Below are 17,433 nucleotides of genomic sequence, written 5' to 3'. Positions count from 1 at the left end.
GGACGGGGGGGGCGCGGCGCCATCGTCCCCCACAGCAGCGCTGGGAGAGCCGGCGGCTCCTTTGCCTTCGAGCGAGCCGGCAGCGGCGGCGGGACCCGCGCCCGGAGATCCCCCTCCGCCCTTCCCTGCTGTCCGCGCCTGCGAGGCGGCCGCCTCGGGGCTCCCTCCGAGCGCCCCCGTCCCCGCCGAGGCACCGGTTGCCGGAGGATTCCCCCTCCTCCCGCCGCCCACACGAGCCGGCAAATGAACTCGGTCCGAGCCGCCAACAGGAGACCCAGGCGAGTGTCCAGGCCGCGCCCGGTGCAGCAGCAGCAGCAGGAGAGGAACAACGCCGCCGCCGCCGCCGGGATCGGGGTAAGCCGGGCTCGGGGCCCGCCCTGCGCGGGGACCGGCAGGAAAAGCCCAGGCTGCTTCACCCTTGGCTCCCGCTCAGGCCGCGCTTTGTTTGGCTCGGGCTCTGCCCCGGCTCGGGGGGAGGCGGGGGCTCGGCCCCTTCCCCGGCCGGCGAGGGGGGAGCCGGTCGCCCGCGGCCCCTCGGGACAGGACACCCCCGAGCCCCCGCCCCGTCCCCGGGGACCGCGGGCGGGCGAGCCGCCCTCGCCCCCGGTAGCGCCGGTGCCTCCCGCGGGGAGCGGCGGCCGGGTCCCCGAGGAGCTCGGGGCAGAGCGCCCGGGGGCTGCGGGGCGGGGGTCGGCGGTGCCGGGGTGACTCTCAGCGGCACCTTCCCGAAATGGTGTCCGGGGCGGCGGCCCCGGCTCTGGCCGCGGCTCCGCGAGGCCGGGCCCGCCGCGCCGCGCCTGCTGCGCAGTTCGGGCTCCGGCCCCGGCGGCCGGGGGGGGCCGCGGCCCATCGGCCATTGATCCCCCCCGGCCACGCCGCCCCCGCGGCCCCGCAGCGGAGCGGGGGCTCGGGCCGCCCGCGGCTCAGCCCGGCCGGGGCCTAGCGCGAAAATGTTGACAATTCGGAGCTAATGGGGGAAAGCACCATTGTGTGAGGGCATGAGGAAGCGGCGAGGGGGGATTCGCCCCTAATGGAGACCGGAGCGGGGCGCGGGGGGGCTCGGAGGTGGTGGCCCCGCGGCCCTGGCGCTGTCGCCCCAGCGGTGGCTCTGGGGGTGCCGCTGTGCGTGTGCTCCGAATGTGCAGGGCTGGTGGTGGCTGGGCTTTTTTTTTTTTTTTCTGAAGGCGAGATGGGGGTGGGATTGGAGGAGACATTTTGCATGTCTTATCTGGTGGATTGGTGTCCCAGTTTAAATGAGACAAGGGTCTTTTGCTGAGGATGAATTAGGAGGAAAAGACCCAAACTTCTCTTTCCAAACAATTATAAATCCAAAATTAAGAGGCTCCAATTGAAGGAAAACAAATTATGGAAAAGGGAAAATAACAGCCCTTTATTAAAGGGTATGTGTGTATTAACAGGAACACGAAAAAAAAAAACTCAAGTAAAATAACTAAGTAATACTCCTATACCCACCAATAATCCCCTTCAAGAACAAAACTGATAAACCGGCAAAAAAAAAGAAATAGTTCAATTTCTTGCACCCTTTGGTGCTGTTCCAACCACAGTCAGCAGGGGGCGCCGTCGGGTCACTGGAGATGCAAAATTTGTAATGTCCTGTACCATTCACCAGGTGGCGCTGTTGGGTCACTGAAGGTGTAAAAAACTTGTAGTGTCCTATTATAGTCACCAGGTGGCGCTGTTGGATCACTGAAGGAGTTGAACTTGTAATGTCCAGTGCCCGTCACCAGGTGGCGCTGTTGGATCCTTGGCTGCCACCGGGGAGGGGGAGGGGGAACAACAGCAATAAAACAGAAAGTTCTCCCAATGGAAGAAAACTCACAAACTTCAGCTGATTAGGGTCCGTTGTAAGCAGAGCTTGTAGTCAGCCAGAGGTGAGCCAAGAGCAGCCGCCAGAAACTCCCTCCGACAGGAAAAGAAACAAAGGAGCCCGGCAGTGTCTGCAGCCCGCAGCAGCCTCTCACCCCGGCAGTGCGAGAGAGCAAGTCTCCTCCCCCAGCCTCCACCCCCTTCCAGGCACAGACAATGGCCCTTGGTTTCAGAAGCTCCCAGTGCTTAGCTTAAGTAGGACTACACACAAATCCACCTTTGCAGCATTAGAAGCTGACTCGTGAGGAACCCTACAAAGAGTAGACTCTTCCCTTAGTGCTTGAGTTTGCCACCTATTTTATTAATTGATTTCTGGGGGTTGGTGGGGGTGGGAAAGAGTACAGCTAACTTCAACCATTTTTTTAAGTGCTCAGGCCCCCATGAGCACCAAACACGACAAATATAATAAAGCAGGAGAAGCTTCGCACACTGCCTGAAAGTGCCAGCCCAAGATAAGTAACTTATTGTTGTACTACCAAAAGGTAACGCAAACACGAGCATGCACACTCGGCCAAGGAATACACAATTCAGAGGGAAAAGTGGTTAACAACTAGCCAGGAGCCGAAGCGAGCCGACGCTCGCGGCGCGGCTAATCCATCCCAGGCAGGGTTACCAAGGCGCACGGCACCACAACAAGGCACCTTCGCCAGCCAGGCAGCCAGCCAGCCGCCCGCCGTCCCTCTCCCTTCCTCATCGCACACGGCCCCAGCAGAGCCTTCCCGCGGGCGCCAGGGCCCCGTCCCTCCTGTGCCGGCGGTGCCCGGTCCGGCTCCCAGTCCGCTCCTCACGGCCCCGCCGGGCCCGAGCGCCGCCATTGCCACCCCTCACGCGCCGCCCCGGCCCTTTATAGCCCGCCCCGCCGCCCCACCCCGCGGCGCACCGCCCGCCCGCCCGCCCCAACCCCGCGCCGCATAGTACGGTGGCGCCGATTGGCCGCGCCGCCGCAGGCCGTTTGTGTGGGGCGCGGCGATTGGTTGAGCGCGGCCGCCCAACGGCCGCCCGCTCGCGAGCGCGTCCCTGGCGGTGTCAATGGCTCCTCCTGCCACGGAGCAGCGACGGGCCTGAGCCGGGCAGGACCGCGGGATCGCCGGGGGGCCGGGACGGGGGGGGCGCGGCGCCATCGTCCCCCACAGCAGCGCTGGGAGAGCCGGCGGCTCCTTTGCCTTCGAGCGAGCCGGCAGCGGCGGCGGGACCCGCGCCCGGAGATCCCCCCCTCCGCCCTTCCCTGCTCTCCGCGCCTGCGAGGCGGCCGCCTCGGGGCTCCCTCCGAGCGCCCCCGTCCCCGCCGAGGCACCGGTTGCCGGAGGATTCCCCCCCTCCCCTCCCGCCGCCCACACGAGCCGGCAAATGAACTCGGTCCGAGCCGCCAACAGGAGACCCAGGCGAGTGTCCAGGCCGCGCCCGGTGCAGCAGCAGCAGCAGGAGAGGAACAACGCCGCCGCCGCCGCCGGGGATCGGGGTAAGCCGGGCTCGGGGCCCGCCCTGCGCGGGGACCGGCAGGAAAAGCCCAGGCTGCTTCACCCTTGGCTCCCGCTCAGGCCGCGCTTTGTTTGGCTCGGGCTCTGCCCCGGCTCGGGGGGAGGCGGGGGCTCGGCCCCTTCCCCGGCCGGCGAGGGGGGAGCCGGTCGCCCGCGGCCCCTCGGGACAGGACACCCCCGAGCTCCCGCCCCGTCCCCGGGGACCGCGGGCGGGCGAGCCGCCCTCGCCCCCCGGTAGCGCCGGTGCCTCCCCGCGGGGAGCGGCGGGCCGGGTCCCCGAGGAGCTCGGGGCAGAGCGCCCGGGGGGCTGCGGGGCGGGGGTCGGCGGTGCCGGGGTGACTCTCAGCGGCACCTTCCCCGAAATGGTGTCCGGGGGCGGCGGCCCCGGCTCTGGCCGCGGCTCCGCGGGGCCGGGCCCGCCGCGCCGCGCCTGCTGCGCAGTTCGGGCTCCGGCCCCGGCGGCCGGGGGCCGCGGCCCATCGGCCATTGATCCCCCCCGGCCACGCCGCCCCCGCGGCCCCGCAGCGGAGCGGGGCTCAGGCCGCCCGCGGCTCCAGCCGGCCGGGGCCTAGCGCGAAAATGTTGACAATTCGGAGCTAATGGGGGAAAGCACCATTGTGTGAGGGCATGAGGAAGCGGCGAGGGGGGATTCGCCCCTAATGGAGACCGGAGCGGGGCGCGGGGGGGCTCGGAGGTGGTGGCCCCGCGGCCCTGGCGCTGTCGCCCCAGCGGTGGCTCTGGGGGTGCCGCTGTGCGTGTGCTCCGAATGTGCAGGGCTGGTGGTGGCTGGGCTTTTTTTTTTTTTTTCTGAAGGCGAGATGGGGGTGGGATTGGAGGAGACATTTTGCATGTCTTATCTGGTGGATTGGATTTTAATTTTTTATGCATTACCTGCCACAACTCCGGCGTGATAAAGGAGACTGATCCGTGGTGCGACTTTAGGTGTACAAATGCCTTTTTAAAATTAAAAAAAAAAAAAGGGCTTCATTGTCAGCTGAATGTCTTTTGTTTGAGTATCTAGGATATCACATCGAGAACAAGGTATTTTAACTACGGAGATGTGTCGCGATAAATATTTTAGTGTCTTTTGTGCAATCATAACATTTTAAGCAAATGAACTAAAGAAAATTTAATCTGAGGAAGTATTTTTAATTCTCCATTCCTAACCCCCCCTTCCTCCTCCCCCCCTCCGCACGCATTGGTCAGAGCAAAGAATGTTACCCAGACCAGATTGCTGTGTATATAACCAGAGGATGTGATGTCTTATGCCCAATTATGGGTCTTGTGTAAACCTTCCAAAATCTTCAGTAATTATATAATTAAAATGACTTCTCTGGTATACTGACACTGAAAAGAAAACAACACAAATAAAAAAGCAAAACAAAACCAAAAAAACCCCAAAACTTCTTCCTCTCAATGCCATGAACTGAGGATTTTCGTCATCAGTGTTCCATATACAGAATATAGATTTTTTTTCAATCTCATGGTTTACTTTTTCTTTTAAACAGATGAAAATACAACTTCTAAAAGGCATCTGGAAAGATGTGCTTATGGATTAAATACTGCGATTATTCAGTTTTATATTGGACTGCCACTGTTCATGTGTTATTAATTTGCTAAAGATACAGGCAGAAACTTTCCCTATTAAAATGTGAGGCTGCAATGTACAATGTATTTGTATTACTCTGACATTTTCTGGCACTCTAGATTCACCTAATTTTTTTTTTTTACATTGTTTAGTGCTATTTACCATTCAGTGGTGATGAAATTAGAACAAAATCAAGTTGCACAGTTTATGGAAATTACCTTTCCACATAGATCACTGCTGGCTTTTTCCTTTCATTTTTGAAGGTCAGTTGCATTAGGTCTCACTTTCCCAAAAATGTATTAACAGCATTTGGTTTTTTTGTCATTAGTGTTCCACCTACATTTGGGGTGTCTCTAGTGCAGTTTCTGTTTCTATCTCAGAACCTGCAAGGTCTGATCTCTGTATCTAGAAGGTAATTCCAATTTTACCTGTGACTTTGCTTGCTTCATGAAGGCTGTTACAGTAAAGGATAATGAATAATGCTACTAAATTAAAAGCCAATATACTGGGGTTAGATTATACCACGCAAGTCAGTGGTGACTTTTTTCACCTTTATTCCCAGTCAATGTAGGTCATCCTCAAAAAGGCTGTACAAAGGAATCAGTGTAAGTTATTAGGAAAGGGTTTCTATTGAACTCAGATGTCAATTTGTTAAAAAAAACAGTTACTAGATAATGTGAGTGCAGCTGTGATTAAATGAAAATTGTTCTTTGTTATTTTTAATTTCTTTCCTCCTTCATATTACAGCATAGTACTTATATGCACAAATATCATGAAACAGAGTTGATAATACAGCACATAGTTAATCTTTGGAACTTCTTGTTTCATATCATTAGATTGCTTAGTAAAACATGTACTAGGTCTTGAGCTTTATTTATTATTTAATGCTGTGTAAGTAGACAGTGTTTTACAACTGTGTAACAGCTGTTACATGTTCACCACTGGGTAAAAATCAAGTTGTGACTCCTGTTGTTAATAAATAGATCACTGGGAAAAAATGCTTTTATAAAAATCCTCCATCAAAGGTTCCTTGTGAGGATTTAAAAATTGTGCAAAGCTGCATTTTATACTGAAGTGATTCTCATTTTATATATGTAATAAGAATAAATCTATGGATTCATAATCATTCCTCTATATTATACATTGATAAACAATGACTGTACCCATATTCTGAATGGTGAGGAAGGGAGATCATAAATGATTGTAGATAAAAACATTTTCTCCCCCAGACTCGCTGTGTTGTACAGCCAAGATAAGATGTCATCAGGATATACTTCCCAAGATGTTTTGCCTTATGTTCTGCTCTTCACACCTCCCTCCATCTAAATTAGCCACTCTGGCTACACTCTGCTACTTCTGTTTTACCTTCTCTGTCCTGATCTCTCCCCAGTCACCAGTGGTGTTGCCAGTGGTTTATTCAGTGGTTTTGCAATTCTGCATGAAGGATACAGAATAGATGTGCCCTTCCATTTTCTTTAGGACAAAGGTCTACCCGAAAGGAGATTTGAATTGGGTGATGTCTGTGTTTAAATATTCCTATATTTGCTTATAACGCCTTTTTTTTCTTCCTTGAGTGTATAGGTTTGGCTACAGTTTTAGGAAGAAGAGGTTAGGCACTTATTTAAAAAAAAAAGATCTTGTCCAGAATGCAGCTAAAATTGTCAACCTCAGAGCTATCATATGAATATTTTTTTCTTGTTCCTGTTCTTCTCAAAATAATAACTCCATTAGTGCATATGTGCCTCTCTATAGCAGAAGCACGGCGCTGTATATGGTACTAATGAGGTTCTGAGCTTCATGTCTGGAATTAAGTGCTTTTAGGATTGGATCCTGTGTGCTGTTGAGTCCCAAACATGCAGCACCGTGGCAGCTGCCTCTGCCACAGCCCTGCGCGTTTCTTTTACGTGGTAGCGAAGTCCATGTGACAGGCGCTGAGCTGGCTCCAGACCTGCCTGCGCCAAACGCTGACTGACTTTTTTTCCCAGGTTGATTTTTGGCACAAGTGTTGGTACAAGGGAAGGGATAACGTTGAATGCTTGTGGGTGTGGTGGGACTGTGGCAGCTCAGGTTTAGACTGGGTTAAGCTGGGTCAGTACTTTTGGAGCTGAGGCAAATTTAATACGTGCAGCCTGTAAACCTACCTTGCAAGTTTGCTTCCCCTCCTCCCCCCACCCATTTTGCAGGGAAAACAAGATACGTACACCCATACAGTCTGTCACTCTGCAACTTCTGAACTTGTTAGCTCATTTCAACCAAAGTTGACAAAGGGGTGTGAGGTTAAGTTTTGTGGAAATTATTGGCTGGGCAGAGGACGAAGACAATGAGGGAAAGACATTTATAACTCACCCTCTCTACCCATGCCAAGAAGCAGCAACCAGCTGGCCTGTCAGCACACAAGGTAATTGAATTAGTCATTTGTCTGCATAGGGGACATGAGGGCTTGACGTACTGGGAGAAAGAGTAGGTTAGGCTGTAAGACACAAACATGTAAAAACTAAGCTCCAGTAGAGTTCTTGCTCACAACGATTGAATTTTGTAATGTTGAGATAAATATCTCAGGAAAGGTAAGATTCTTTATTTGGCTGCATTTCAAATGCGTGTGTGTAAGCATGTGCATGATTATATATGATTTTTTAAAAAAATTTTTTTTAACGTGTGCACCAAAGGGCTTATTTGGTATGTGCAGGGCAGTAACAGTAACTGAATTAAATTACTCTTATTCTGAAGCAAGTGTGCAGACTTGCATCAAAGTACTTAAATGCATTTCAGTTTTTGTGAGTTCATCCCTTATGGCAAGAAGGCAGGTTGGGCATCGGTTGCTCCAGGTGAAAGGAAATCTAGTCCAGTCTTTTCTGTATTTCTTGAAAGAGAATCTTAGGCTGCAAAAAGATACATTTACATATGGAAATGCAATTCTTGTTTCTTCAGTGAGAAGTTTCCAAAGTCTGCCTTACAGATAAAAGTTTAGAATCAGTAAACCTGGTAATCGGTAAACTTGGTAAATCGGTAAACTTCTTCAAGTACAACTTCTGTTTTCCAAAGCCTGATTTTGCATCATACAAAGGAGTATCTGTGTACCTCTGTTGTCCTTCATGTAAGGCAAGTGTCTATTCTTAAGTTTTTTATCTGATTTAGAGAGATCAAAATCAAGTGGTATACACAGTATATTCTTGGTATACACGGTAGTGTTCACTCACAGTTAAAAGAGTAGACCAGAGCTGTCCGATGTATATCAGGCTTTTACTGCAGGTGTGCAGGGCACTAAGCATAAAAAACATTATATGCACTGAATATGAAGGATTTAATGTATATGCATAGCATTGGAGCACTGTGAATGCTTTGTCAGCCCATCAGCTGCTTGGGAATGTCATGCTTGCAGCTTGCTTTCCATGGGCAGTTCCCTCTCCAGCATGGTAAGTCTGGTATGCCATGCAAGTGCTGAATGTGCAGTGCCTGTGCAGAGCCACCACTGTGCCCATGTGTTTGTTCGGCACATTAAGCACTCTTAACTCTGCACATACACGGAGGTGTATCTTCCAGAGGCCAGGTGGGAACCAGAGGGAGTTGCCACTGCAGTGGGGGCAACTTGTTTAGCCCACACTCTTGTTTGGGTCCCTGATGTAAGGGGAAGGAGGATGCACCAGGGGTGTTGTAAGGTGCATCAGCTGTGGCAGCATTTAAATGTCCTCTTATGGGCTGTGAACTGTTTGGTCTACTAGGAAGAGGAGGTAGCATGTAAATTTTGGTGATAGTGATTAAATATGTTTAGCCTTATACGTTACAACAGGTGGAATAGGAGAAGAAAACAGATCTGTGCAAAATGTGGACTGTAAAAGTGCAGGCAAGCTGACTGAACAAACAGAAATTGAGAAAATGAGAGGTTTGTTCAGTTGACTTCGTTATTACCTAATCCTTTCATGTTTTCAGGTTGTTAAGTATTTCTGTTTGTTTCTTACTTATGTGCTGTTTCTCTGTTCAGCACTTGGATAGGAGGGGAAGCAAACTCGGTGAATTTTATTATTGCTCATGGTACTAAGCTGTAGTATATGAATATAACCTAGAGCTTTAGTCTGAGTCCTTCAGTTCTTAATGAAACTGGGGTGGAAGGGGAAGAAAGCTAATTAAAACATACAGTGCAATTACAGAACATCAAAATTCTGCTTTTATAATATATTGCTACTTTTAAATTTTTGTAAAAGAGAAGAGCAAGATCTGCATTCCTAGGTTCCTGGGTAAAGAAGACACCCTAGAGGAATCTATCATTTAAATTGTACTTCCTGTTAGAAAGTTTAGTGAACTCTTCTTGAGGTGATTAAAATCTCTAAATCTGGAATCATTCTTAAAAGGTAACTTGCATAGTGGTTATTGTGGTTCTTCTCAGTAGCAGAGTTTTGCTGGTTTTACTGCTGTCGGTTCTTAAACTATGGTTCATCCATGTGTAGAAGCTGGGAGGACATAGACAAGGAACAAACACCTTAAAAAATGTAGAGTTTTTGCAGGAGGCTTTTGGGGACTATTTTTTATGCTCTCCTCTAAGGTAATCCTTTAGTTGCATTTTTACAAGATAACTAATTTTAGAACCTGTTTTTTAGAGGAAGGGGTTGTCCCTCTATTCCTGCTTCTAGCTCCATGCTGTTATCCTCTGCCTTGCCTTTGCACTTTTAATTCCCTGAACCATGTCACCACGGAAACTAGACCTCCAAAACACCCTGAGTAGTTATCTGCTGTTTTTGCCGTGTGAGCTGTCTTAACTGCAGAGTTCCGTGGGTGTGTACGCAGTTGGGAATGGGGGGAAGGAAGTGGGACTGCCCCTTGTCCTCACAGCTCACTGTTAGATCCCCTTGGCTGTCATGTGGGACTGGAGCCTTCCACGACACCTGGTGATCGTCCTTTCCATTTGAGAGGAGCTGTTGAAATGCTGCTGGGGCTCTGTGCTAAGGTACCTGCTATGGTACATACAATGAAACCTACTGTTTGTTGTAACAGAAACCTGCAGTTTCCATTCCGTTGCCAGGTTTGTCAAGTCCCTCTGATGTGAGAGTTCAGGCATTGCTTTGTTCTAGGAGCTCAAGCTGCTGCATAGTTGTGCTCTGCCTAGAAACCTTGTCACTGAGGCTCCTCGGTTTGTTTCTGTTCTCAGCTGTACCTTCTGGATTCTATGTAGGTTATTCCACAGGTGTCTAGAGATATCATTCCAATACATACCAGATCCATATTGGTATTCCAATATCAAAATAATAGGGGTGTTTATGTTCTTGTGCAACTTCTTCTGTGTTCCAAAGAACTGATTCAGCTGTGCAGCTCTACCATGTGAGTGCCAGTCTGGTGTTGGTAGAGCGTATAAAGCTTATCCTTAGTTCTTGTGTGCTGCTTGACTGCATTGAGCTCGGTAGGTACAAAGCATAGAGAAATAAGCACTCCTGGGGAGGGAAGGGAAAAAAAAGAGAGGGAAGCACTGTTTTGGAAGGAAAAGTTTGATTCTTGTCCTACTGTGAATTGCTGTTACATGGCAAAAAGACCAAATCAACAGCCATAGTAGGAATTCCTAGACTTGTTTTAAATAACCACTGTCCATACCAGCAGAAGAGCTGAATTTGCAGTCTCATGGTCATCGTGCTGTGTTCTTGCTTTTATACCAAAGGGCTGGTTAGCATGAATAGGTCATGTTACAGTAACTATTTCCTTTTGGTAATCCCAGTTTGTAGTATTTGGAAACAGCCTGTTTACCTTAAAGGACTCTCATTTGTGGGTTCTTTTCTGTTTCTTGTTTTCAACTTATACCTCCAGAAGCAAAGGTTCAAGGGTTTAGTGTCTTGCTTTCTGAATAGGGGAGAGTAGCTCCATAGCCGGTCTGAATTTCAAGCTATCTTTGTATTTGGACAGGTTATTGTAGGATGACAGGTTACCATATGTCAGCTGATCTGTGGTATCTGATTCACAGTAATTGTTCATGTGTATGCTCTTAGCCTGTGGCAAATGGAAGGTAATTTGAGTTAGCTTGACCCTTTTTCATTATGCTCTTGCAAGGCACTCCCTTCTCCATGTGGATTGTTAGACCTGCTGGAGAGCCATGGCTAAAACAATAATGCGTTTTCTGTCCCCCAGCTAGTTTGGGTTGTATCTGTACAACAGTAAGATGAGGACTTCGCCAGTTTCTTGTGTTGTTGCTGTTTTGAGACCATGCATTTCTGAAGGAATGAATCCTACAAAGATGCTACCCTGAAAAGCAGTCAGATGTTACACTTGCCAGGTGCGTTTTTCTTTGGCAGACCTTACAAAAGCTTTATTAGTGGATTTTAAAACACCACAAATAAGTTGTTTATTTCACAGTATGTTGGTATACTTCTTTCTTGTTTTGAAAGAATTAGATTTTACTTGAGTTCTTTCAGAAGATGCTTGGTAATTGAAATAATTCTAACACTGCAGGAATGATTTTTGATGTTCTCACTCAAACTCTGCTGAAATCCTGGCTGACTGAAAGATTCCCATTGACTACAAATGGCACTTGAATTTGATCTGAAATGACAGGAAAGGTAAAACAATTGATTTTGTTTTTGGTGCTTAGTTCTTATCTGAAATTTGATTTTGCAATAGAAAATCCAGTCCGGTCTGGTTCATCAATAATTGTTAAAAATCTAAAATACTGCTTAAATGCTTATGGGAAAACATTTTTCAGTAGTCGGATGTCGTCACCCTGTCTTGATGCCTTACTGAATTCCTATAGCTCCCAAACAGAAACTCAGAACTGCCTCTTGCATCTACATTTCCTTTTCTTCCACAGGTGAATCTCTTTCCTTAATTACTGTACTACTGATCCTATGTGCATACAACAAAGTTTCCTCCCCATTTTTCATTCTTATTTGGTCAGTAAGAGTTTTTTCTAGGAGTTAATATGTAAAATTTACAATTCCCAAGCTTGTTGTACTTGAAAAAGTGAGAGGAAATGTGTGACTTCTTTTTACAATTGGAATTCAGTTATCTTGAGACATAGGTCTTGGTGCAGACTTACTATAGTCATCTGAAAAATAAAGAGTTGGGAGTTTTGTCACCATACCTTTGGAGAAAATGTTGTGCTGCTGAAGCATAGGAAAACTTCAGATTTTAATCATTGTTTTTAAGAGCTGAGAACAAAATGGAATGCTTTTTTTTTTTTTTTGCTCAACCAGCTTTTCCTGACTATTGGGAAAGCAAGAGGCCAGAAAGATGACCTAAATGTTGTTGGGTCATCAGTTTAAATTGTATGTAGTAGCCGTTCAAATTAATGTTTATTTCCTTTGGTTGTTGCTGTCTTGAAGGCGGAAGGACTGCAACTTTTAGATGGTTGTTACATTAGTCGTGGGCAAGATGTGACACTTCACCCTTCTCTGAAGGTGGTAAGATCTGTGACCGTTTTCTTTAGCAGAAAGATTCTTATATTCTTCCATGGTCATTGGAGATCAGTTATTCAAAAGAAACAAGGGTGTGCTCTGAAATTTCATTTGCCTGTTTTGACCTGTATTGACTGCAACTGCACTCGTCAAGACCATGGATAAGGACAGGAGATAGCTGAGCTCCATCTTGGAAGACCAAAGATCCAGAGGGTTTGAGTATATGAAAACGAGTAGTTGATTTTCTATCACGGAAGAATTGTTTTCATAGAATCATAGTATGGTTTGGGTTAGAAGGGGCCTTAAAAATCATCTAGTTCCAACCCCCATTTTATTAATTTGGAGCTTCCTCTCTGGCTGCATTTCTAAGACTGCAAAGCTCTGTAGTAATTGAGCCTCTAAGGTATGTGCCTCAGATTGCTGTTGAGAGAACCTCCTTCAACACAAGAGTTGTTTGGCCAGCTGAGCATCAGTGGGAGGAGAGAGGATTAATGCTTTGGGCTACTGTTGCTGTCTGGATGATTAGAAGAAGAATGGGTGTGATTGTGATAACGAGTGATATCTGAGTGACTTCAAGTGGCCTTTGATAACAAGTTTAGACCCTTTTCATACCTTGCCAAATTTCTTAGCAGCAGCTGCTCATTCAGCAGCTTGTGATCAATAATCTCCTGATACACTTGACAGTATCAGTATGGATGTTTGCCATTGTCAAATTTTACCTTAATTTAAAAGGTTTAAGAACTGAAAAAGGCATACCTGAGTAAGTTCAGTGGGTGTCTAATGAAGCTCCGTTCTGAAAATCAAGTCGTCAAAATGTGTCGATGTGATGCTGTATTTCCCATTTTGTCTAAGTAATGCTTGAACTTCTGATCTTGTTAACTTTAAAAGTCTTAACAACAAATAATGTTTACTGACAGCTCCATCTCCTCTAAACCTGTTTTTTAAATGCTAGAAGAGGAGGACATGAAATTATTCTGATTTTTCAGTTATAGACATCATAACTTTATATGTAATTTTAAAGGAAAATATATTGGTCATGCTAATGTTGAAATCTGTAAATTTGTGAAAATGTGGGAAAAAGAAATAGAAGAATGAAAAATTAATTTAAAACAAATTTTTATTTGAAAATTTCAATATTGGTATCAAAGTGGCGGTCCAGTTTAAGATCAGTTTTTGTTTTCACTTCATTAATTTTTCAGCCTATATTTTGGATAAGTTTTTGAGAAATTGAAGATTTGAGTGTGTCCTCTGCTCTGGGTTGCTCTTATGCATATTAATACAATGAAAGTTAAACGTGAGTAGTGTATGGAAAAAGCATGATTTTTAACTCCTCTATTTCAGAGGCCTGTCAAGCAATACCTACCATCCATTGATGCTATAAGAGTGGATTCATTGCCATGTCTTGGGTAAATCCCAGCAGACTGACTTTCTGCTGACTGTACTTCACTTGTCTCAATGACCAGTATCACAAAGAGTGCTATGAGCTGCCTGTGTATTTTTTTTTTCTGTGCTTATGTGTGATTTAGAAATGTTGTACAGTTGTTTGGAATCAAGAACATTAGCTGATTTTTCAGACTAAATATATTTGGTTGCCATCCCAGTGTTTCTTTCCTAGCAGCAAGGTTGGCCTTCCAGCCAACCTTCCAGCATTCCTCTGGGCTAGGACTATTAGCAAACAGGTAGTCTGTTGAAGTAGTGCTGTAATGGCTGTGAATGACAGAAATGTTCAACTCTTTCTGTCACTTACATGGTGGAAATAATTACCACTTTCACAATGAGCAAGTTTTAAATAGTAAGAAAAAGAAGTGGTCTGTTTTAGTATCTTCATGATGTTTTGATGCAGATGTAGTCACTAAAATCATGTGTATATGCTGAGCGTTAAATATTCACAATAATTTCTTTCTTGTTATTTGTGTGCAGGGTCCTATTGGCAGGAAGGTTATATTTTTCAGTAATATAAATCTAAATCCTGTGTGTGCACTGTGATGGCTGGGGGCACTGCTTGAGCCTGATTTCTTTGGTAAGATTTCTGGAACATATTTTGTCTTTCCCCCAGATTTATTACTACTACAGAAGCAGCCAAATATATTACAGAAAATTAATTTTAATTCCTCTAGCTTTTGAAATCAGTATATGGTTTGAGAAAGGGGCAAAGGGGGATAGATCAGAATAGCGATGTTTGAGAACTTGGTATCCACAAATCCTGCTTGTGTTGGTTTTGTAGCTCAGTTAAAAAGGAATCAACCTGCTCTTTTTTTATTAAAACAGCTAAGGGACACATTTCCTCCCAAGGCATGCATCTCCCTTCCATCAGGTACCTTTCACATATATGGAGACAATTCTTAAGTAGCCCTTACTGCAAACCTGGCTGGCAAAAATCCCCCCACCTAGATAAAATTTGTGTTAGTGAGACTCTCTGTAGAAGACTTAATGATCTGAGGTGTTTAAATTAAATAAGACATTTCTTTTTTTTTTCCATTTAAGATTAGACATATATTTATATATTTAACTTTTAAAATGAGAAGAATAATTCAGTGGTTCTTTGTTTCCTCTTTCAGTATTTCTGGTAACAGCCTTGCTGTGGGTTGGAGTGAGGCTAATGAGCAGTTTCTAGTCCAGAAGGTTCCTGACTTACTGATCTTTTCACAGAGGTCCTTATTCTTGTATATGCTCTTATTTGGGAAAGAGCTGTTCAAGCATTCTGTGATGTAAAAAGAATACTAATCAGTGCACTCAACTTTAATCCTCCCCTTCTGCCTGAAGGTCTTGCATTAGGGTTGCAGTAAATGTGAGTAAATGGCTGTTAACCCAGCACTTCTTACACTAATGGTAGCGATGACCTGGAGTAATTTCAGCTACTGGTAAAGGATCCCCTTTGTTTTACTGATTTTGATATTTGTATTGCAGAAGTCCTGTGTCTTATGGGCTTCCAGTCATGTCTGTAGCTGTCTTCATTGCACACCTGGGATGTACTGAAGTGCCGTTGTTCTGACTTCAGCAGTGGGAAATGGAAGTGTGAAGAAATTAAGTATCTTGCCCAAAGTGAGCAGTGAAGTCTGTAGGCGTAGTTTCATTGTTGGTTTAAGCAGTGTCATTGCAAAGGGCTACCAAAAGGGGTTTTATCAGTAGGAATTTGCTTCTTCCTTCCCAGTTTTAATGATGGTGTACCAGTACAATCACTGCCTGTTGTGTGAGGAGCTGGTGGACAAAGGTCTATACTCTCCTTTCTGGCACTATTGTACTCTATAATTGGTTTATCTTTATAATGGAAACATATCTGTGACAAAGCATGGGATTGAGCATGATGCCCATGGGTTCCTGTGGTTGGTAGTCTGGTTTTGGACTGTACAGTCTCTCTTGGTACAATACCTGTTTTCTTTCCAGACTTACGTTAGTGCTCAGCTTGTCCTAGGCTAAAAACTGGATGGTTGTACTGGGAGTTGTTGCTCTTGGTTGTCATTTATCCTGTGCTCCCAGCTGATCGTTGTTCAAGACAAGGATCACTGAATGGCTCAGATCATGGTTGTGGTAGTGCTTTAATCTTTTAGGGCAGCATATTAAGGTAAATGGGAATTGCAGTTGGCTTAATTATGCTGGGCTGAAAACTGCAGCCGCTCTTGCATTGCCAGTGAGCTGTGTGGCCATCTGTCATTGGGGCAACAACTTGTATTCGAAGGGGCAGCTGGCAGGGTTGAGGCTTGCTTTGGCTGGCAGACTTGTTTTTTAATATGCCACTGTGTGTCAGTCAGAGCAGTGGGTAAGGAAGAGAGTAGGGATTGCTTTAATTGTTTGTGCAATTAGCTTAAAAAATCCTAATAGGAACCGTGGGCATTTCTGTGAAAATAAATTACATTTGTGTGACTTGCATTCTGTGTTGTTATAGACTGTTTTTTGTGTTTTCAGATGAAACAACATGACAGTTATGAAGCCATAGGTGTGCCTGTGGGTGCACTGAACTGTACACATATGGGACAAGAAAATTACACATTGTTACTGAAATACAGTGTTACTCTGTGAAAGCACAAATGCTGAAGGAAATACATTGAGAGAGAACCTACAGATCATGTGGAAGATTCAAACAGTTGGATTTTGCACTAGTTCTTTAGAAACTTTATTGTACAGGCTCCTGACTAAGGATGTGGGAACTCTGAATGGTATCGATCATATGGGCACATTGCTGTGAACAGAGAGAGAGAAAAAAACACTTAACATTTTATCTGAGGAAGACTATGTGAGTTTATAAAAGGTAATAGTTAGGAGAATAAGCAGCTGGAGAAAACACTGCAGTTGGCAGCGAAACAATATATGGTTTTTAGTTTGAAATACTTTGAATATTTTTATTGAAAGAGGGGGTACTGCTCCTTCTCTTTTTGGTTGATTGGTTGGCTTTTTTGTTTTCTCAAGACAAGGAATAAGTTGATAGTTTAGTGGTGTTGGGAAGTCTCAGGGAGCCCAGGATTTACATTGGTTCTTGCATAAGTCTTAACTGCTATTGTTCATCCCATACATCCAGGTGATATGCTGGGAGGAGAGGATAACTTGAACAATGGATTCTTAGTACTCAACCATCATCTGGACTGGTGCAGATGATATTCTGCTCTAATTTGAACCTGCTGCTGGCTCTTCTAAATCACCCTTATGAAGATGATGGTACCTGGTATACATGTGCTCTGTCCACTTCTCTACACTTTTCCATCCACTAACCGGAGACCATTAGAGGGTGTATGTAAAACGTGCGTTTATTGACTTTGTGCTGGTAAGAGACACTGGTTTGGCCTCAGAATCTGTCAGTGTTGATTGTGCCTTTCACAGTCATGTCTAGAAATAATTGATAAGGCTCCCAGGCTGTTAAGGTTGGAGTCTTACGAATGTGCAGTGGAACATGTCTCAAGCATCTCCTCTTTGCTACATATAGCTCAGAGAACAGTCCAGAATTAAATTTTTCTGTAGAGCTGTCCTACTAAATTATGTTATTTGCTAGGGAAAAGCAATTTTTATTATTATTATTATTTTATATATATTTTTTAGCTTTTTTTTTTTTTTTTTGCTTTTAGATGTGGTAGAAGCATTTGACTTTAATGACTGCTTCAGATTTCCAGGAAATTATATTTGG

At 45.8% G+C, this 17,433-nt stretch overlaps 1 protein-coding gene across 3 annotated transcripts in view; it reads left to right on the top strand.

The window, feature by feature from the left end:
• Positions 1–251: 251 nt before the first annotated feature.
• Positions 252–17,433, top strand: part of FBXO11 (F-box protein 11) — a 74,427-nt gene continuing 57,245 nt past the window's right edge. For 2 of the 3 annotated variants that reach the window (XM_050314556.1, XM_050314555.1), the window contains exon 1: positions 2,953–3,346. In XM_050314556.1, the coding sequence (XP_050170513.1) occupies positions 3,235–3,346 (112 nt within the window). In that variant the 5' untranslated portion in view covers positions 2,953–3,234. Of the gene's footprint in view, positions 344–2,952; positions 3,347–17,433 lie in introns of those variants that run through there. The other variant, XM_050314557.1, reaches the window with a different exon arrangement.

The sequence above is a fragment of the Myiozetetes cayanensis genome, unplaced genomic scaffold (genome assembly GCF_022539395.1).
Source record: "Myiozetetes cayanensis isolate MyiCay16 unplaced genomic scaffold, myiCay2020 scf2-11, whole genome shotgun sequence".
Lineage (NCBI taxonomy): Eukaryota > Metazoa > Chordata > Aves > Passeriformes > Tyrannidae > Myiozetetes > Myiozetetes cayanensis.
Note: the sequence above shows the minus strand (reverse complement) of the source record. Positions and strands in the feature narration are given on the sequence as shown.